At 41.9% G+C, this 23,010-nt stretch overlaps 1 protein-coding gene across 1 annotated transcript in view; it reads right to left on the bottom strand.

The window, feature by feature from the left end:
* LOC122770849 (voltage-dependent P/Q-type calcium channel subunit alpha-1A-like) overlaps window positions 1–23,010 on the bottom strand; it is a 143,529-nt gene that overhangs the window by 65,412 nt on the left and 55,107 nt on the right. The window contains 10 exon segments of the mRNA XM_044028014.1: window positions 3,028–3,064; window positions 3,867–3,932; window positions 4,571–4,687; window positions 10,014–10,097; window positions 10,334–10,444; window positions 11,069–11,233; window positions 11,330–11,531; window positions 14,663–14,800; window positions 16,112–16,272; window positions 16,396–16,495. Of these exon segments, the coding sequence (XP_043883949.1) occupies window positions 3,028–3,064; window positions 3,867–3,932; window positions 4,571–4,687; window positions 10,014–10,097; window positions 10,334–10,444; window positions 11,069–11,233; window positions 11,330–11,531; window positions 14,663–14,800; window positions 16,112–16,272; window positions 16,396–16,495 (1,181 nt within the window).

The raw sequence follows: 23,010 nt of genomic DNA on the forward strand, positions 1-23,010 counted from the left end.
GGTTAACAAGGAACGAAATATTCGCAGTTACTTTTCTAACACGCCCCCCTCACGACACCAGGTACAGCACAGCCGATGTTTCCAGGGCAGCGGTGCTCATACTCATACTTAGCAGCGAGGTAGAGCTCTGTGTTGCAAACTGGCCCCCGATGTGGTTAACAAGTCAAATAACAAGTAAAGATTTATTAGCGAGAAGGCCTGAGAAAGGTTCGTTAGTGGATGCTGGGGAATGGTAAATGCAAGTAGACATAGGCCAGTTGTTTATGGGCCCACCAGAGTTAGTCTTCATTGCTTAAGACATAAAATAATTATTATGAGCTGACTGTCAGGTGCAGAAGCGTGGGCTTTTTTTTTTTTTTTAGGAGATTTTTGATTTGGATCTGTTTGATCATACCCTGTTGAGCAACAGCTGTCAATCACACTCAAGTTGACCATGGCTTGACTCTGCTTGTTTTTTGTTTTTTTTTTCCTTTTCTGTGAGAGATAGTACCTGGTGCCGAAGAGTAGATTGTTTAAAAACACTTAAAAAAATCCTGTACACATGTGTTAATCTCCAACATTTAGCAAGGAAATGTCTAAAATCGCAAAATTTAACAGGATCGTGAGCCGAATCACGACCCCTTCAGCTTTATTTCAGTTCAGTGACTGATTCTGATCATTCTCTACACCGAAAACAAGTGCTTTACAAGTAGTCACTGTGCATTGCATATAGAATGTCACAGACGTTCACTCTGCCCATGTTGAGGGGGTACTATAGTCATGGGAAGTCGAGTCGTGCTTTAACTGTATCGCAGAAAAGCTCCATTTGTCAACCCGTCCAGTGTGGAACAGAATTCTCAAAATGGACACCACGCACTAAGAAAGACCTTAAACTAGTGATTTTCCCATTCAAACCGAGTCGTCCCCTAGTGGCTCTTTAGTATATTGCTACTTCGAGGTTGGCTTCAGTGAGGCATTAAAGACCAAAAAATGATGTTTTCTTATCCACACAAACACTGAATAAAAAATCTTTACACTGGCTGAAGTTCTCCAAGTTTTGACCTCACTCACAGTTCGGACTCAAAGCTAACACCATAGTAAACTACAGAAAGAAACGTCTGGAACTTGATCGTGGGTGTTCATGGACCAGTTCGTGGTGACTTTACTGACCTTTGTCTTTCACCACCATGTTAAAGTTGTTATTGGCTCAGTGTTTTCCTCATATTAATGATTTTTTTTTTTTTTAAGACCATGACTCCACTCGTTTCTTCATGCACATTCTTTTTATGCACAATTTCATGAACTAGTTTCCGAACAAGATATTTCCCACGTAAGAAATCAAAAATGAAAGCAGCAGTTTACATCACTCATTGTCTCGGGTCACATCAGTCATCGGTAAGCGTGACTCTCGGTTGTGTTTTCTTTTATTTTTGGTAATGTATTGACAGAATTCGGGCATGTGGAGGCCACATTATGTTGACTTAACCTTGCTTCCTGATTCACACTCGGGGTGAAAATGTGACCTTTGGTCAGACTGTGGAATGCAACACTCTGAATTATGCAGTGAGTCATTTTCAAAGATATGTGCATTCACTTTAGTATTATTTTTTTGGGTAGGAAATCATGGAAATATGACTTTCTTTTTTTTAAATCTCTTCCATTTTTCAGTGTGGCGCACACAGTCAAACACAATGAGCACCTTGCTTCTCTTATAAGAGGGTGACTGATTAATTGATTGCAAAGGTCTGCTTATAATGTCAACCCTTCAAGGAGCTACCAATGATTTTAACAATCGTGTCGCTGTAATGGGTTATAAGAAGCTAAGAAGCTCTGTGTGAAAAGGAACAGTGACATAAAATGAATGGAACGTTCTTTCTCCCTGTTACGTGGAATCATTTCATTGCTCAGTCCGTCCCTGAGATACTTGTAAAGAACCAATACAATCAAAATGATGTCGTTTTCAGGCTGCCTTACACTCACGGAAAGTTTGTTACTTCCTCAAAATGACTCCATTGCGTGGTTGAAGGTTATATTTGCAGTTTTACTCTTGCCAAAATTGATTGCAGTTACAAAAAAATGGCTGGATTTGACAGATTATTGCCCATTTCTCCCTTTTTCACACTTGTTACAGAGGAAGAGGAAGAGGAAGAGGAAGAGGAAGAGGAGATTCACTTTCATCTCAACTGTGGTCAAACTGCACCGTTTGAAAAAGAAGGCAAAAGACAGGTCAGTTTTAACTGACCCTTGACCTCAGTCACAACACGACGCACTTCCTGTTTGATCCCAACCCTCGTTGTTCGTGGCGGTCATGACTCGAGGAGAGAAAGTCTGGGTTTAAGAATAACTCCGTGTGTGTGTGTGTGTGTGTGTGTGTGTGTGTGAGACTCACCAGGCCGCGGGGTCGTACTCAGCCCATATCCTTACGTACTCGTCCAGGTGATGAGGCCCGAGGATCGACGAGTCCCTGGTCAGGTACTCAAAGTTGTCCATGATCACAGCCACAAACAGGTTCAGCATCTGAACGGTGGACCACACCCATGAACATGAATAACACAATCATGTGTTCATGTCATCTTCCCTGTCATAGTGTGGTATCATGAGCTAAAGAGGATTACCTCCACATGTTATTACCATAAAACCCTTCACAATAATGTAACTCAGTGCAAGACAACACATAACGTGACGTCATCACTTCACGAGCCACAGCTTTAGTGTGAACTTTTCTTTTTACCAGGAACGAGCAGAGGAAGATGAAGGAGACAAAGTAAGTGTAGGCGAAGGTGCTGCCACACTCGGGCTCCGTGTTCCCTGAGGCCGGGTCACACTCCTTGCCTCCCAGACACGCCAGCATGATATCATGCCACGCCTCCCCGGTGGCACTCCTGCATGTGTGAAGCACATGGAGAGAGAGTGAGTGAGTGAGTGAGTGAGGGAGTGAGTGAGGGGAGTGGTGAGCAGCTTTTAAGGAACAGCATGGTGAGAGACTGACCTGAAGAGCAGCATCAGCGCCATGACAAGGTTCTGAAGTTGTTGTGTCACTAATGGCACTTTCTCCCTCCTCGTCCAGTGCCAGGTTACCAAACAACTACACACACACACACACACACACACACACACACACACACACACACACACACACACACACACACACACACAGTAGTATTCCAGGGACGCCCTCATGTATTTCACATAGATTAATATGACTACATATTCTGTAAGTGGACAGTAATGCAGGGGTCTCAAATGACCTGTGGCCCTCTGACGGTCTCGTCTGGTCAGTCAGGGGCCAGTCAAGTAAAAAAAAAAGCCCAACTTTTTTGGGACAAACAACAGTTGCAGTGGACGTTATGATCATATCATCAATATGTCGTATTGATTCCTTTTTTTTATATGTACTTTATTGCCTCGTGTGAGCTTTTCTGTCTTTTGTCCATTATTATGTGCAGCACTTTGTTTTAAAGTGCTGCACATAATAAAGTTGGATTGGATCATTTCAAAACATAAGTGCTTGTTTTAATATGCAACAATAATAAAATAAAAGGTTTTTTATTTATGATGCAAAATGAATCTATTCATTTAAAAACAAAAACATATAGAAATGACTCGTTACAACTTGATATTGTTTGGAGGGCCACATGTGGCCCCCGGGCCGCCACTTTGAGACCCCTGACCTAAAGACTACCAGAGTGGCACCAAATGTGATCAGTGTGTCTGTGGTTGTGTGACTGCAGAACCACACTTTATTTGGATTTACTCTATGGTTCCCTGTGGACTATGAAACGACACTGAAATGCCTTCATTTACAGGTGCGGACAGAATTGTTTCCTTCTGTTCTTTAAACGTGTTAATGAAAGTCACAAAGTAACAAAGTGATCGTCAGCACTCACCTGCATGCCGATAATGGCGTAGATGAAGAAGAGCATGGCGATGAGGAGACACACGTACGGCAGAGCCTAAAGAAGAACATACATGACTTCAGAATAAATGCAATAGAAAGCACAAGTTACATGTGTAACTCAGGGAACATGAAACATGGAAGTGGTCATTGCTTTATTTCTTTGTTGAGTAACGTGTGGAGAAAATATCACAAATATCACAAAGAAAACACACAAATATGTTTCTTTCACAACATTTCGTCACATTAGCTACAAACAATGTTTGAAAAAGTGGTGTGGATTCACTTTTTAGCACATTTACAACAATATTTGTTTAGAAATGTATTAAATAGTTAAATGTAAATATTATATGATCAAAAGATTTATATTAACATTTATAGTTATATTTTTTATATTTAGGTATACCATTTTTGGTGTAACACAACTATTTGATACATTTCTAAATTAACACATATGTGCTTTTAAAAAATTCACACCTTTTCAAACATTGTTTGAAGCTAAACAACAGCCGTTTTACAAACAGCACCCCCTAGTGAAGGGCTATGTGATCGCAGCCTGATGACAGGAAACACATTCCAATACCAGATGTTCATTCATTAACTCAATTCATAAACCAACAAAACCACTGTCGTTTGATGCACTCTGCAGTGTCACCACTAGATGTCACTAATTCTTATACACTGGACGTCTGATACCTTGAAGGACTGGACGAAGGTCCACAGCAGGATGCGGATGGTCTCTCCCTGTCTGAGCAGCTTGATTAGGCGAGCAGCTCTGAACAGCCGCAGGAAGCTCAGGTTGATGAAGTTATTCTACAGCAGAGAGGGAGGAGTCAATGAACTTCACCAATCACTGCACACACCTGCACCAGCCTCCTTCTACCACACAGCAAAAACACAAATCAACAGCTGGGTAGAGAGAGGCGGAGAGGAGGAGGGGACGAAAGCAACGCAACTAGGAAACACAATGAAACAAGATAGAGAAAAGGTCAAAGGTCAACGAAAAAGAAAGAGAAAGAAGGAAATAAGGAAAATCATAATTCAGAGATTTAAAGGTCATCATCCAATCTGGTACAGCAGAACCAGAACCAAATGCACTGATCTCAGAGGGGGACGAGCAGGCCACACACGATGGAGCACTGTGCCTGTCAACCACACACACACACACACACGCACACACACTGCATGCATGCCTTTTTTACCTACACCACACTACTTACCCCTACTACATACACACACACACACCTGCTTTACTTGCTTACATACGCCTCACACACACACACCACACACCACACACACACACACACGCACACACACACACACACACACACCACCACCACACACACACACACACACACACACACACACACTGCATACACACAGCACACACACACACACACACACACCACCTTACCACCACACACACACAGCACACACACACACACACACACACACACACCTGCAGCACACACACACACACTGCCTTGCCTTTTACCACACCACACACACACACCCCACACCACACACACACACACACACACACCCCACCCACACACACACGCACTACCACCCCACCCACCGCCCCACACCTGCACACACACACACACACACACACACACACACACACACACACACACACCCCACACACACACACCGCACCACCACACACACACACAACACCACTGCATACACACACACACACCTGCTGCCCACACACACACACACACACCTGCCTTCTGCCCTACGCACACACACACACACCTGCACACACACACACACACACACCTGCATGCCTTGCCTCACACGCACACACACACACACACACACACACACACACAAAAGAGCATGGCTCTGGGTTGTTTTAATATGATTGCATTAACCATTTTCTTCATAAATTTGACCACATTTTAAATTTGGATTCAGCTCCATGAAAAACATACTCTCACATGTTAATATGTGGCTCTTTATATTCTTAGTGAACATGTTCTAGTGTGTGCTTTACACTTTTACATTTCTCATCTAACGACTATTCCTGTACTGTAATCTTCTTCTACCTCTCCTTTATGACAAACACTGAGTCTACATCATTAACTTGCCATATATACATATATCTATATATAGATATACACATATATATGTATATATATAGTAGAAATATGACCCAGGAGCCGTGTTAATGACTTTTAAAATGTATGTTTTAGAGCAACTTAATGTTTAATGTCTAATCTTGTTTTACTTTAAAATGTCATGTACAAACGCCAAACTCCTTGATGTACCTCTGACATTTTGCAGTTGACAGGCAAGGCACGAGGAGGAGCATGAGGAGGAAAGGGAAGGAGAGGAATCAGGAAGGACTAGCGATCAGCCGCATGGCATGACAGCATACTGCACTTTTCATAGTAGTAGAGAACTGATCTACATGCAGACCAGTGGGGGGCAGTGGGTGCCAAGCACATGAACTCAGACTCTGATTCACACGTTCACTTATTTATCTGAAATGAATTGAAGTGTTGCTGTAGAGTGTGTTAAAACATTGATGGAAGCAAAGACTGAATGTAGTCACTGATGTTTGTGAACCTCGCCAAAGAAAAGTCACAAACCACCTCTGAATATGTGGTTTGTGATCAGATCTGAGGAAGCATTCAGGACACATTCAGAGATCAGACTGGGCTCTGATCTTAAGACCAGGTCTGAATGAGGACTATGTGTCAGTAAACTCTTATTTCAATGGGACATGACTTTAAAGTGTTTGTTCTGTGTCGTCTCTGTCATCGAGTACAAAGAGTATAAAAGGTTGTCATTCAGAAAAGCGCATGCACTGAGGTCAAAGGTTGAGAGGTGACTTTGGGGGTGGGGTTAAAGAATGGGTCAGGGGTACACATGACCAATGAGGATGCAGCAGAAAGCTGAGAGATAAATTACAAACCAACCAGATTCTACATGTTTGACGATGTAGAAAGATGAATGAGGAGGAGGGGTTTATTTTTTGTGTTCATAAGTTTGTGAGCGGGTGAGACATATTGTTTTTGGAGGGAGGCGGGGTGAGGTTTGAAACGCACACCATCATCATCATCATCACAGCACCACCACCACATGTCATGGCGCAGCACATGGATGGAGAACACGATGAAGGATTTCATAGTGCATTTTTGATTGGATGGATTTTATCAGAGGGGGGAGGGGCCAACAAAGTAGAGAGGTTTAAAGAAAGCATGTAAAGAGATAGAAGAGGAAGACGGAGTTATTATGGGTGTCGTTAGGAAGGCAGTGAAACACAACAACAACAACAACAACAACAACATGTGGTTCAGCCCGTTTCTGCTGCCAACTCTCAATGTAAATAAAGGTTAAATATCATCACACCATCAAGAGGTCATGAAAGTGCAATAAAAAGAGGAAAAGAGTTACTAACAATAGAGATGACACAGCGTGAACACAAGCCATCGCATAGACTCACATAAACAGATTGTTATCACAGATTATGAGGCTTCTCTGACTGCTGTGATGTGGCTCGGCAGCTAAACTGATGTAAGTAAATGTAACTTTATGGAATATGTTCATAAAAGGGTTTAAATTGACATGTGAGTTTCACATACTAATCCACATGGTAGCTAATATTTGGCTCAAAGGAAGCGGATAATAAATGAATAGGAATAAATATTTTTGTTGTTTCATAAACAAATAATTATTAAAGCAGTAGCTGGTTTGAGACTGGTTAGTTATTAATCTGACTGGTTAGTTATTAATCTGACTGGCTCATTTGGGGTCAATTGTGTCATCAGAGCTAGAAAAACATTGTTTCCTGTGTTTTATAGACCTTTTCCAGTCAACAGTTCCAGCACAGCTCAGTTCAGCTCGGCTTGACTCCACTTGGTTTGGTGTCACCTCCTCAGTGTGGGCGGAGTCACCAGCTGTGACACTGTTTCACACGCGTCACACACACACACACACACGAGCGGAGCACAGAGTCCGCCTGACACAGTCGCAGTGAACGGATTCACAGGCTTTCAGCAGTGCCGTCGTTAACACTAACCCTGGAACGATAAACACACGACCTTTGTATCCACATACAGCGCTCTGAGCTGTCAGTGCTACCAAACTTTCTTACTGTACTATTGAGTTCATATTAAAAACAAACAAACGTAAACATTACTTTGTACTTTTTTTAAATTACATTTTGGACTGGGAGTCTGTTACTTCAGAGTGAGGAGGAGCTTATTATTTAACAATAATTTAACCCTGAGAACAAAGAAACAAATCAAACCGCGATACAAACTGAATCGTGACTTTGGTGTATGGTTACAGGCCTTAAATACACCAGAGTCCTCTGTGAAATGTTGACATTTGAGACATTTCCTCGTTAATTCACCATAGTTCGGTGTGATTCTTGTATCAAGCGCTCATGACGCGTCCAGTGGCCGGCAGTCTGTCCACGTCACATTTGTCGGCTCAGCTCGCTTAGATCCTCGCTTGAGCAGGAACTACAAGTAAAGCAGTTACCAGGTACTATCGCTAATGGAAAAGCCTAAAGAAAAGGTGTAGACTGGAGTCGTGATGTCGCTGTGTCGTGGAAAAGCGTCTTACCGCAGTAATGCTGTAGCAGCTCTACACTACACTGACTGGACATATAATCAATCAGACGTCTGCAACGATCAGTGGTGATCACTGATGTCAGTTCAAGTCACAGAGCTGAAATTCAGCAGCTCCATATTCAGCCGAAGGCCGTCTTTAATCATCTGGATAACAGTAATTATCAGTCATTAGCTCAAGCTACTGCTAACACTGTCAGTTTGAATGAGACAATGACCAGTACAAGTCAAACAGGTTTAAAAATAAGTGTCCCAGAATACTTTGCACTGGTTGTTGAGACGAGGCAAGAACCTGTGCCACTGTGCCACTGCGCCACTGTGACGGATGATCTGACATGATGTCCAGGGTGAAAGACAAGAATATCATGTGGTATCATGTACCACTACTTTTTAAGAACTTGTCAACATCTAAAATAAAAACATTACAGCAGCTGGACAACAGAGACGGGCTGAGGTTCCACATAAAAAAGATATACATATATATGTATATACTGTACAATAGGCATAACCTGTGATTGGTAGAAAACATTTAACAAACATCAGACTGGACACGTCACCTTGAGTTGAACATGAAAGATTAGCATTTAACATTTGGAGTCAGAAGTGTGTGTGTGTGTGTGTGTGTCTTCATCTGATTCTGATCGTTAAAGGAAACATCAGCTCTAAGTTAGCAATCCCTGAGGTGTTTAGGGGACGAGAAAGACTTGATTTCAGGGATGAATTGTGATTTAAATTTAACATTGAATATCTATATCTATATGTAGACCCTTTCGAGAGCTACGTCACAGTGATGTGCGCGCGACGCCTACTTGTTGCGTAGTTGGCTGTGAAAGTAGAACCAGCAAGTTCTTCAGAATCCCTTTCAAAATAAAAGACACGGCCTGTGGCTCGTAGCATTACAAAGAGAAGACTGTGGTGATGCTACAGCGTTTGTAGCGCTCACTTCATTTATCAGCTCTTTCTGTTAGATTACAGTGAAAAGTCTGGATTTCACAGAAATGTGTGTTTATGAAACCTGTGCTGATAAAATGATGTCGTGGTCTTGGACGTAGCTAGCTACAAGCTAGCTGCCGGCCGGCTAGTAAACATTGCGTGCTAAAAACGATCCTTGGCGTGTACGGGCTGGTTTTATCTATAAGTTAAGAGTGGATAACTTTGATGGACGCTGACTCAGACAGACCGTCGGCTGGTACTCATTTATTTATTTATTTAGCTGTTGTTCTCGCTCCTTAATCGACAACGAGAGAACATGATTGATTGCGTGGACATACGTGCTATTAGCTTACGCACATTCTTGCTATACTTGGAATGTTTGTGTACAATCAAAGGGATATCACTGATCTCTCATTATGAGCCAGATACAAAACAACACATCTGGTCCTTTTATGAAGTCATATAAAGTTGGTAAGGTCGCATAAAACATTCATTTAACGACAATAAAGAATCGTCATCATCAACAACAACGAGACTGATGTTTCCTTTGACTCCACCCAACCACATTTTACATGAAAACAATAATGAAATCTGTCCAAACAGCCAAAAGCACTTACCCCTATTTCTGTCACCAATATGTCAGTGATGCTTCCAAGGACAGAGACAAAATCAAAGATGTTCCAGGCGTCTCTGAAATAATTCTGTCACGGTAAGAAGAGAGAGAGGAAAGTCAGACGTCAACGCAACCAGTTCAGGTGCTGGTGTTACTCTGCTGATAGGCTGAAGGAAGGAAAGCAGCAACGCGCTGAAATAACCCGACTTACAAATGAATAACACCATAAAACGCTGACGGATAGAGACTGGGTCGACCCATTTAAGCATGTGTGTGTGTGTGTGTGTGTGTAGTCACAGCATGTTTGTTAAGAGTGAGTCTTACCAGAGGGCCAAAGGCAATGATCTTGAGGATCGATTCCATGAAGAAGAAGGTGGTAAACACAATGTTGAGGTTCTTTAGGACGTTATCGTAACTTTCTGATGCACCGTCGAACTGTGGGTACAAAGACAAAGACATTAAAACTGCATCCAGCATTGAAGGAGCGCTTCATAGCACACTTAGCACTTATGAGACGACGTCCATCTGTTACACACAGAGCATGAGCGTCAGTGGAGATGAATCACACACAGTCATGATCTGAAGATACCGAGCCACTGAAAGCCTTTTCTCTACAAATGTCAGTCAGTAGAAATGTGACACGTGTCTGCTTGTCCCCTCTCTGTCCACCACCTGTCTCATGTCTGTTTGTCATTACTTGTGTGTGTCTGTGCACTTGTTTGCAATATAAGCAACAGAGGCTGACAGAGGCTCGTCACACACACCAGGCACATGTTCATGTGTGACTTCTGATGTGGATTTCAACACGCAACCTTCTGATGTGGAGCCACAGAGACCGCTACACACATGACAGAGGCGTGTTGTGTGAATGCGGTGAAGTCTGCCACCTCTGACTGCCTCGTCATGAAAATGCAGCGGTAACATGGAAACACGTCACATTTACACGTGAACATGATGGACATACACCAGCTCAGAAACAGTTGAGTCACTTGTGCTGAAGTCTCTTATCATATCTAACTGCACGTAAATGTCTCGTTGTGAACTCCGTTGGACGTGTACCTTCATCATGAGGACGATGGTGTTGAGCGCGATCAGAGCCATGATGCTGTACTCAAAGGGCGGAGACACTACAAACTGCCACATGCGATACTGGAAGCTTAGCTTGTTCTTGGGCATGTGGCGAGTCAGAGGCCTGGCGTTGATGGCAAAATCTATACAGGCTCTCTGTTGGAGGACAGAAGACACAATGAGTGTATGTTTTATTTTTATCTTTCTCAATCATTAAACACTGAAACATCGTAAAACTCTCCAAAACTTCACCTCATTCTTTTCTAAGCTGTAATCCTCCATCATTTTATCCCCCTGTTCCTGGAAGGTGATGATGATGAGAGCCACGAAGATGTTCACGAAGAAGAAGGGGAAGACAACAAAGTACACCACGTAAAAGATGGACATTTCCATCCTGTAGCCTGGGCTGGGGCCCTGATTCTCATAGGTGGAGTCCACTGAGTGCTTTAACACCCTGCGAGAGACAGAAAAGACAGAATGGACCTGAACATAGAACATGTGAAACAACAAATGATCGTTTTTCATAAAAACATGTGTACAATCAAGGCCTGTCAATAACCCATGGCTGTTTTAAAATGTATATGTACCTATGTACAGTTTGTATGTACTAAAATACAAAGAATGGAGTATTGGGAATGCACACAGGTAAAAGTACAAGAACCCCACCAGGAAATGACTTTGGTCGAAGGTAAAGTCACCTTTTAGAAAAGGGCTTCTTGCAACACAACGTCAGGAAAGCCAATTCACTGGTTTTGAGATTCTTCCAATATCCCTACATCACATGATCCCGTCATGCAGCAGTATATACTATATATACAGTATATATATATGTATATATATATGTATATATATATATATATATATATATATATATATATATATATATATATATATATATGGGCCATTCTACCGAATTCGTGCAAATTGCTGTCCCACAATAAAAAAACTATTTAACAAAACAATTAAGAATTCAGACCTTCAATATTTACTAAGATTATGTTATGATCTAGTTAAACACAAGACTGTAACTATTTAGTAATTAAGATAAATATATACAAAATCATCATTTATGCTACCTTCCTAGGCACTTTCTATTGGGAAGTAGTTGTCCCAATCTCTAAGCCCTAAATTTCAATCCATGAAAATAATACTTAAAATAATTTTGTCATTTTTTCCAATGGTGTATTTTAAAATATATGTTTGGTTTCTTTTAAACAGAATGTAAAACATTTAGATTCATTATGAAGTTTTTTTTTAAATTAAAAAACATGCTTTAAAAAATGCTGTCCCACACTTTCATGTCACAACTGTAACACGAGTTGTTTTACCACATGGGTGGAGCCTGGTTTTAGTCACACCCCAGAATTTCTGACCAAGAAATGACACTGCATCCCTGTCCCTCATGGCTGCATGGTGAGATATTACCTCTCATAATTTTTAAGTAAATGGGTTCCAAAGTCTGAAAATCAGCATGTTGCATTAATAATTGTTACGTACACATATTATCTCCAAGTAAATACACTTTTGGGGGCTCAAAACAAAATATTATGTTTTGTTGTGTGTACAACTGTTCAAACATCTGTTCCTAGCCATTTACTTGTTAGCATGTTTGAGTTATGCTAGGAATTAGCTAAAAATGTCACAACCGTAACAGTCACAACCGTTGTAACGTTACGGTTGTGACATAATCATTATGGTAGTGACAACATGTAATGTTCCACATATTTAAGGAGATTTTTCATCATTATTATTACATTATACTCTTAAAACATAATAATAATAATAATAATATTGTTATTATATTTGATTTGTAAAGCACATTTCATTTTTAAGAATCTCAGAGTGCTAAATAATGTTTGATATGATAAGGAAAGAAGGAAAGAGAACGAAACTAGAAACGAAAGAAAGGAGGAAAGATCAAATCTATCAGTGATTTATCTGACAGGGAGCAAAGGAAGGTCAGAAGATCATGGCGAAAAAGACAGCAACATCACAGGCTATTGGTGAAAAGTCAAAGAGAGGTGGAGAGATTGTGCACAACTTCCACGCCACCTCCCACACCCTCTGCCACGCCTTCTCCCATGCCGCCTCACCTTCCACGCACTTCTAGTGAGACTGTTACTCCACGCACTTCTAGTGAGACTAATAAGAGACGTTGGAATGCGTGACCACAGAAAAATAAACTTGAATGGAAGAAAGAAAAATATAGAAAATGGTGCCATAGATTGTGCGTGAGGCCAGAGAAGTCAAAATGTTCCGCAAGAACAAAAACTCAGAAGGAAGTATGGAAGCACAGAGTTCCTGTGCATATCAGAAAGACCCTTCTTTTTCATAACACACTCATGCACAATTTGCAAAAAAAAATACAAGTCTGCCAATTATAAAGAGAAACATGGATTAAGAAGCGCATTGACAAGCAGGTTGCTCAGAAAATACAATCTTGTTTCTATGCTCAGAGAAACACTAGGCAGCTCCCACAGGCAGCTCTCAACACGACTGCAGACAACCCACATCTAAAGTTCACCTATCAGAGACATAACATTTGTGTTTGTAAAATTCACATTAAAAGGCAGGTTATGAGTTAATATTAAGCAATAAGGTTGAGGGGATATAATACAACCTTGCAAACAAAATACTGTGGTCATGAGCAAAACAGTGCAGTCACTACCGTAACAGTGCGGTCACTACCGTAACACTGAATGTTTTGTAAAATAAAATAAGAATTGAGTCATTAAATAACATTTTATGATAACTATTGGTTAAATATACATTCAATGTAATAACTAATGAACTCTGAGATCTCTATGATCAGTGTAATTCATTTTACAAAAAAGATTGCATTTAAATTTTGATGAGTCTTAGAAAATAAACTTTGAAATTTGATAAAAAAATTATTTTAATTGATTTAGTTGTAAAACCCTTCATAATAAATTACTAAAATTATTCTTTAGAGGGTGTATGGACACACAATATTAACAGATTAATATAATGTTTTTTATTGCAGTGTGTTGCTGTGTTACGGTAGTGACAAATTTCAGGAGTTGAAAAACATTTCAAGAACAGGCAGACATTAATATATGAAATTTGACTGCGCCTTTACTAGATATGTACCATAGAAATATGGTACAATATATGTATGGACAAGGTTTTTGGAAAAAAACAACTTTTGAAAATGTGTTTCCAACTCTGGACTTTGCACGAATTCGGTAGAATGGCCCATATACCAGGTAATAGGCCAGGCCACTTGAATATTCAGCTGTGTTCTTAAATAGCGACAATGTCCTGTGATACCAAAACAGTCAGGGACAAGCAGAGGAGAATCCGCAATGATGACATCACTGATCACTTCATCTCAGGTACAGAGTCTCGCTTATTTGACATGATTTTACTGCGATGTCTGTGTTTACCTGAAACTCTGGCTGTTAACACACCTGGGGACATTATAAGGTCAGATATATTCAGCGCTCATGTGAGTTTCCAAACATGTTCCAAACATCCACATTTCTTCCTTTTATTTAAAAGGTAATGACGCGCTATGCTCTTTAGGAAATGTAGTTTAGTAAAAGTGAAAAGTGGTCTACTCACTGTGGCCACCCCTCTCCAGTGGAAACAGTGAAGAGGGTGAGCAGGGCCCAAGCCACGTTGTCATAGTGAAAATCGTACTTCCTCCACTCCCGCTTCTGTGCTTTTACCTCATCCCTATCATAGACCAAGTACTCGCCCCTGAAAGAACACACACATATTCATACATGAGCAGTGGAAATCACTATAATACACAGGTACATTTATTTGTGTCTGGTATAAATGGTGCAAATGTCTTAAAAGGGGAAAATGTGGTATTTAATTCAACTTAATGTTTTTTTAATTCTTTTATCATTTATATTCTGTTTTAATGAGGCCGTTTCATTTCAACTTCTTCTCATATACACCTTTATTGTATTGTGTTTGTGCTCAGGTGTTGTCTTCAGGTGTGTTTGTCCTCAGGTGTGTTTGTGCTCAAGTGTTGTTTTCAGGTGTGTTGTGCTCAGGTGTTGTCTTCAGGTGTGTTTGTGCTCAGGTGTTGTCTTCAGGTGTGTTTGCTCAGGTGTGTTTGTGCTCAGGTGTTGTCCTCAGGTGTTGTCTTCAGGTGTGTTTGTGCTCAGGTGTTGTCTTCAGGTGTGTTTGTCCTCAGGTGTGTTTGTGCTCAAGTGTTGTTTTCAGGTGTGTTTGTGCTCAGGTGTTGTCTTCAGGTGTGTTTGTGCTCAGGTGTTGTCTTCAGGTGTGTTTGTGCTCAGGTGTTGTCTTCAGGTGTGTTTGTGCTCAGGTGTGTTTGTGCTCAGGTGTTGTCCTCAGGTGTTGTCTTCAGGTGTGTTTGTGCTCAGGTGTTGTCTTCAGGTGTGTTTGTCCTCAGGTGTGTTTGTGCTCAAGTGTTGTTTTCAGGTGTGTTTGTGCTCAGGTGTTGTCTTCAGGTGTTTTGTGCTCAGGTGTTGTCTTCACTCAGGTGTTGTCTTTAGGTGTGTTTGTGCTCAGGTGTGTTTGTCTCTCAGGTGTTGTCTTCAGGTGTGTTTGCTCAGGTGTTGTCTTCAGGTGTGTTTGTGCTCAGGTGTTGTCTTCAGGTTTGTGCTCAGGTGTTGTGGTGTGTTTGTGCTCAGGTGTTGTCTTCAGGTGTGTGTTTGTGCTCAGGTGTTGTCTTCAGGTGTGTTTGTGCTCAGGTGTGTTGTTTCAGGTGTGTTTGTGCTCAGGTGTGTTTGTGCTCAGGTGTTGTCTTCAGGTGTGTTTGTGCTCAGGTGTTGTCTTTAGGTGTGTTTGTGCTCAGGTGTTGTCTTTAGGTGTGTTTGTGCTCAGGTGTTGTCTTCAGGTGTGTTGTCCTCAGGTGTGTTTGTGCTCAAGTGTTGTTTTCAGGTGTGTTCTCAGGTGTTGTTTCAGGTGTGTTTGTGCTCAGGTGTTGTTTCAGGTGTGTTTGTGCTCAGGTGTTGTCTTCAGGTGTGTTTGTGCTCAGGTGTTGTCTTCAGGTGTGTTTGTGCTCAGGTGTTTGTAAGGTATTTATGAAACAACCTGCAGTCGCGCTCAAACTCCTTGGATTCGTCCGTGCAGAAGAAGAATCGACCCTTGAAAAGCTGCACTGCCACAACAGCAAAGATGAACATGAAGAGCATGTAGACGATCAGGATGTTCAGGACATTCTTCAGAGAGTTGACCACACAGTCAAACACAGCCTGAGATGAGCACAGAGCAGTGGAACCTTTAGATTCATGTTTGACAAGCATACTGATGTCTGATGTTAGTTACTGTGGTTTATGAATGTGACATTTTGAATGAGAAGGTGTGTCCAGCCCTACCTTTAACTTGGGGAGACGCTTGATGGTCTTGAGTGGACGCAGCACCCTCAGCACACGAAGGGACTTGATTGTACTGATGTCTTTGCCCTTGCTGCTCCCCCTAGAGTTCACCCAGGGTACAACAACAACAACGTCAGGGAAAAGAAAACGAGAGAATGGAGCGAAGTGAAGGAATGAGAAGATGGAACAATCACAACCCGTTAGCTACAGCCACAACATTAAATAAGAGGATGAGGATCGACAGTCCCAGTGAAAAGACATGAAATAACACTTATGAGAGTATATCAAAGCTCTTACAGTCTGTTCGACAGAAGAAAGTCAGACATGAAACCAGATGAGGAGAGAGAGTGATTTCATGGACAATGAGAAGCAGCATTGTCATTCTTCTTTCTCATCTTCATCATCAAACAGCAACACAGTGACAGGCAGCTCCCGGCAGAGTGCCCGGCCAAACCTCTTTCTTTCTTTTTCAGAGACGCGCTGTTCGCGACGTTGAAGGTGACGGCAGTTCAGTGTTAGATGCAGAAACATGACGAGTGGGCTGGAACTGTCACAGGATTTGGATTATGCTGTGGTATAATCCTGAGTTGTTTTAAAGGGATAGTTTGGTATTTTAGAAGTGGGGATGTATGAGCTACTTCTACATCTTGACACCAGAAAATACAGTTAAGACACTTAACAAAAACCACATCGTTCACAAGTGAATGTTCACAATTTGCTTTTCTAGTCAACAAAATCCATTCATGAGACAAACCATTTTAACAAGTTTGTATTATTTTAGTTTTGGGTTTTTGAAGCTTTTTTTTTTTTTTACTAAGTTTTACCGAGTGCCACAAAGTTCAGTTTCCTGTGGGAAAAGGCTAATGCTACACTCACACTTGCACTGTGAAGGCTTTCACTGAAACACTTTTAATAAGTCAAACTTTGCTCACACGATGCAATAGCAGTTGGGAAATGTTGGACAAACACCAGACAAATCAATCATGTTCTGCATATATTCTGGCATCAGTCAAACACCATCTCATACATCTCATACTTTGGTCTTTTGGTTTTTGTGCCTCTCATAGAATGGACACTGCAGTGGTAACTGCTGAGAACAGCAAACACAGAAGCACGTGTAGATTTCATTTGGTGAGTTAAGTCCCAGTGGCAGCCATGTTTACAACAATCCCCGACCTTCTCTCAGCAAAGACAGCACCTGTATGTAACACACTGACTGTGGACAAGTACCTCATACAACCACACCTGGAAAGCCCTGGACTATCCCTTTAACTTTACATGGATTGACTCTGGTATGTTTCACATAGCTTCCTTTCATTTGATAAAACATCGTAAGAAATGATGTCGTACAGGTCTGTAACCATGGAGACAAGGACAGGAAAGCGAGGCTATGCGAGAGTCTTGGGGACATTTGATGTCGGACACAGAACTTGACATCAAACGTCATCATTAACACAAAACAAGTGGAGGACGAGATTCAAGGCCTAAAGACAGACCTCGTCAGTCGTCTCACCCATGAACCAATATCAGCGGAGAGACTGGGGTGTCAGTGGAGCTTATAGCCAAGTAGACCTTTACTGAAAGGAGGCGGGGCATTTTCAAAATAAAAACAATAATTATATACATATATATACATATATATATGCACATATATATAAATCCCTCTACAGCTGTGAATTCAGTATCCATAGTAAGGCAATTCAATCCAAGGCTGATTGATTGAGTTGGAACCTTTGTCGTTCCATGTGTACAATATGGGTGTGTGTGTGTGTAGCAGTGAGACTCAATCAATAATCAATAGGCCGTGTGAGGCCATAGGTGTCAAGACGGAACAGCATCTCAAAGCACAATAAAAAGAGTTCTCTGAGCCTCACGTTTAATGGGATGTGTACGTACAGTAAGTGACGATATTAAAGTGAATATGGTATCATAGAGGCAGAATATCTGTATATTTTTATGTTTATGGCTGAGTGGGAAATGTGTAGATGCTCATGGTTACAGTAGTGCTGAGTCATGTGTGTGTACAGTATATCAACTCAGCCTCTGTAGGACTGAAACGTGGCAGCATAAAGAACGCTTGTGTACGACTCACTTTTGATTAACCCTTTGTGTCTATGTACATCATCTAAATATCTGTGCTACTTTTACACGTGTCGAAGATGTGGATAAAATTAAAATAGCATTGACTTTTACTGTCTGAGAGGACAAAACAACAGAGGTGGTTGAAAAGTACATTATAATAAGGGTCTTTCTGCATGGAGTTAGCATGTTCTCCCTGTGTGTGCATGGCTTTTCTCCGGGTTCCTCCCGCAGTGCAAAACCATGCAATATGGGGATTAGGTCAATGTGACACTCTTAATTTACTGTGCCAGTGTGAGTGTGGATGGTTGTTGTCTACATGAGGTCCTGTGATGAACTGTACCCCGCCTGTCGCCCTCTGTCAGCTGACACTGGCACAGCACCGCCCTCATGTGGAGGATAACGTTGTAGAAGATGGATTTTTTGGTCAGAACACAATTTCAAATTCAAGACGAGATTCAAGCCCTCCTCTTGACCAACAGGCACGTCAGATTGATGCATCTGCTTGGTATGCATCATTCAGTAGTCCATTCAGACTCAGGGACAGTCGCTAAAGCCACTAACCAAGAAAAAGTGTTTAGCGCCACGTTTCAGGCTTACAGTAGACGACAAGTTAATAAACCTGGTGATGGAGTAGCACTGTGATGCTGCTTTCTTTTACCACTTAGGAATCTTAGCATTTAAGGGAATTAAACGTAGTAATTATGAAAGTCGTGGGCTCACTGAGGCGTTTGCTGTGGTGATGGTAGTGGAGGAGAAATGAGTATGAACGATCAGAAGAACAAAGAAAGAAAGAGAGAGAAGCCATTTTGATCCGGTCATGAAAAGCAGAGTACAGAGCGGAGGAGGAGGAAGGGGAAGTGGGGGACACAGGAAGAAGTTTACCGGGTGCTGGTCCTGTCCAGTTTCACCGACGGTGCAGACAGCAAGAGTCAGTGACAGCGACAGGCAGAAAGACAGAGACAGAAGATGAAAAAGAGGGCGAGGAGGAGGAGGAAGAAGAAGAGGCAGGTACAGATAACATGGATAAAGAGACACAGACAAACATGGACACAAGACAAAGAGAGACAGGAGAAAAACACATTCATATGAGAGACAGACAAAGAAGGAGGGACAGAAGATGGTCACAGCTGCTCAGCAACATGTACAATACTACACCATGGTGCAGCTCATTCTCGTCATTTCTGAACTGGCCTGTGTGTCGCAGCAGGTTCGGTCTCTGGTTCACTGCTGCGACACACATAATGTGTTCAAAAAGAAACACAAACGCACAATATATATCTACAATATATAGAAATACATATAACAATGAATATACTGAGTATATATACTACCACATTGGTATAACAACATTGAAGGATGTGCCTTTGGTTCCATAACAGCTAAACTTATCAACCTTTTTCATTTAAAAAAGACAAATATACTCAGAAATTCTCCCTTTTTTTTTTTTGCTATTTTACTTTTCTGCAAACCATGTGAATGTGTACAATATGTCTGGAAATAGGTTTGAATGTTTAGGTTATGGCAAATACTTTCATATGTATCGTATGAATCATTCAAAAGTGACAAAGTAGCAGCAGCCACAGGATATTTATGATACAGTTCACTTTCAATGGATTCCATTTATGGAGAGGATGTGGGAAAACATGATCTTTGACCACATTTATAACTAAAGAAAGTGTTATCATCATCATCCTCATGTCCAAAGCACCACGAGTGGTTAAGACTCTGTGTGCATATCACTTTGTTATGCATGTCTGTAGACATGTACCATCGTTTTTCTTTTAAAAAGTAAGCTCACACAAATCTGTCGCTTGCAGAAATGTACAATGGCATCACCTGGGTAACTTCTTAAGATCTACAGTAAATAAAATAGACCGGGCAGACCGGGCTGAACCATTCCTCTCATGGCTGCATGTCGCCTGCTGTGGCTACAGAAGAATTACCTTCATGGTCGGAAGAGGAAACTGAATTGCTGCATCCATCGATACCGATTCTTATCTTATCACACCATAATGATCAATCAGACCAGGCCTCCAGCACAAATTGCCCTAATGAGATGTGCAATCATCAAGTGTGCACAGGATCAGAGTGAAAACCCCAGGAAGCAGGACTTGTGTGTCCCACACAAACACTGTCAAGGCATTCTCACTGTACTGCTACTGCATGCATCATTCAGCTTCTATCTGCAGGATGAAGGATCCAGAAGCGCCAACTGTTGTGTTTTTAAAAAACACACACACATAAATGCACTTCATCACCATGCCAGAACTATCCTCCGTACGATGGTTCCGCCACGTCCCTGCTTTTAAACAACGTCATGCTACAACGATGTGAAGCCTCATGGTGGGAGAAGAGAGAGGGAGGAGAGGGAGGAAGCATGGAGAGAGGAGGCCAAGGTGACCGGGAGGGTCATACAAGGGAACGGACTAAAAAGTGGGAGGGACTAACAGGAATTCAGTGACTGAGGGTGGGGTCATGCTGTGAGGGTGCAGCAGTGGAGCGATTTTTAACTTCCTGTCACAAACTCATCAGATACAGAAGATAACAGGATGTGATAAGTTCTCGTCTAATTTGCTGAAGTGAAATGTTGCTTTGGTGAAACATTTGAAAATGTTTGTATTTAATAGTTTTATTTATCAAATGTGAAAATGTGTTACTGTCGTGTGTGTGTGTGTGTAACAAGTTAAACCAAAGTCATATTTCACTTCACCTGTCTTCTGAAAGCTGTGTGTGTGCATCTTCCTTCCTCTTTGCTGATCGTTTGCTTGTAAACAGTTCAACACATACTTCAAATAAAAGAATCTTCATTTAAGAGTGTGGTTTTCATTTAAGCCTTGAGTTAGCAAACCAGTCTGTGTGGTTCCTCACCGATCCCTGGTTCCGCCCTCGACACAAAATTCTCCAGTCCAAATTAAATCTGCGATCAATGAAGTGACACCAATGACGTGTCGTGCACCGTCCGTTGTGTTAGTTAGTTTTGGTTCAGTGTCACTTCCTGTTTTATGTTGTTAGTTAGTTTTAGTTCAATGTCACTTCCTGTTTTATTTTGGTAAGGGGTTTCTCTACTTCCTGTGAGCACCTTGTCTGTCTTGTTCTGTGTGTCTGATTCCCTGGTTGTGTTCACCTGGTGCTTATTACCCTCACTCCCTTCTCCCACTTTCAGTTGCCAGTGCATCTTACATGTGTCGTCAGCATCTGTGCCACTTGAAGTCTGAGCCAAGTCAAAGATCTTTTGTAGTGTTAGTTTTGCTCATGTCTTTTTTTGTTATCTCAGTTCTTTCAAGTCAATTTTAGCCTTAGCGTTTAGCCTTTTCCTGAGCTTTCCTGCTTACCTGTTGTATGCTGCTTAGAGGAGTAATAAAGCTCTTTCTTAAAGCCCTTCTTCTGTGTCTGGTCTCGTGCATTTGGGTCCAAGCTTGTGAGAGTTCATAACAGAATGCACTGGCCAACATATGGACCCAGCCGAGACCGAAACAGTGAAGGCTGCCCTTGGAGCCCTAAGGAAGGAGGCTACTGTAACATGAGGGACAGTTTTCAGCCATGAACCCGACAGTGCAGCAGCTATCCAGCTGACACCCAGGGTTCCAGGAATTTGCCACTAGCCAGATTCACCTGTTAAATCAAACCCTCCAACGTGTGCTTGCCCGCCTGATTTCCAGTGCTCCAACAATGACATCTTCCGCTGCTGTAGCTCCTTCCCCATCGCTACCGGCTGATCCTGCGCCTCCTGCCTCGCCTTCCAGCATGTTCCAGGCTTCTTCTACTTGTCTCGCCCCACCTGAGAAATTTTCAGGGGAATCAGGTGCTGAGGAACCACAGCGACGCTTCCCGGGCGCTGACAATAGTCAGACTCCAAAAGGAGAAGGAGATCCGCCTCATAGGGGCTCATTAACCTGATTCTTCTACCCTGTCCAGTCACAGCCAGTGCCCTAGATGGAAGCAAACTATTCCAGATCACCCATTGCACCAAGCCCGTCACCATGATTATTAATGAACATATTGAACACCTGTCCTTCCATTGCATTGCATTAAAATCACCTTTTCACACCCTTGTACTTGGTTACCCCTGGTTAAAGAGACACAACCCCAAACTGAATTGGCAAAAAGTCCCTTGCAGCGTCCATGATCTACACTGTGAGTAAGACTTTGTCTCCTCTTAATCAGAACGCCACATCTGACAGCCCAGATTTATCCCTAGTGCCCACAGTTTATCACCACTTGGAAGAGGTGTTCAGTAAAGCAAAGGCCATGTCACTTCCACCCCACAGACCATATGACTGTCCCATCGACCACGTGCCCGGTGTGATTCACTCTCACCTCCCGAAAAACAAGCCATAAAGCACTATATTGAACAATCTTTAAAGGTAGGGCTGATTCAACCATCTTCATCCCCAGCCGGTGCAGGTTTCTTCTTCATGCCCAAGAAGGATGGGTCCCTTCGGCCCTGCATAAACTATAGTCCCCTCAATTCGATTACAATTAAGAACCGTTATCCTCTCCCCCTCATCATCTGCCTTCGATCAACTCCAGGAA

The sequence above is a fragment of the Solea senegalensis genome, linkage group LG6 (genome assembly GCF_019176455.1).
Source record: "Solea senegalensis isolate Sse05_10M linkage group LG6, IFAPA_SoseM_1, whole genome shotgun sequence".
In the NCBI taxonomy this organism is placed as follows: domain Eukaryota; kingdom Metazoa; phylum Chordata; class Actinopteri; order Pleuronectiformes; family Soleidae; genus Solea; species Solea senegalensis.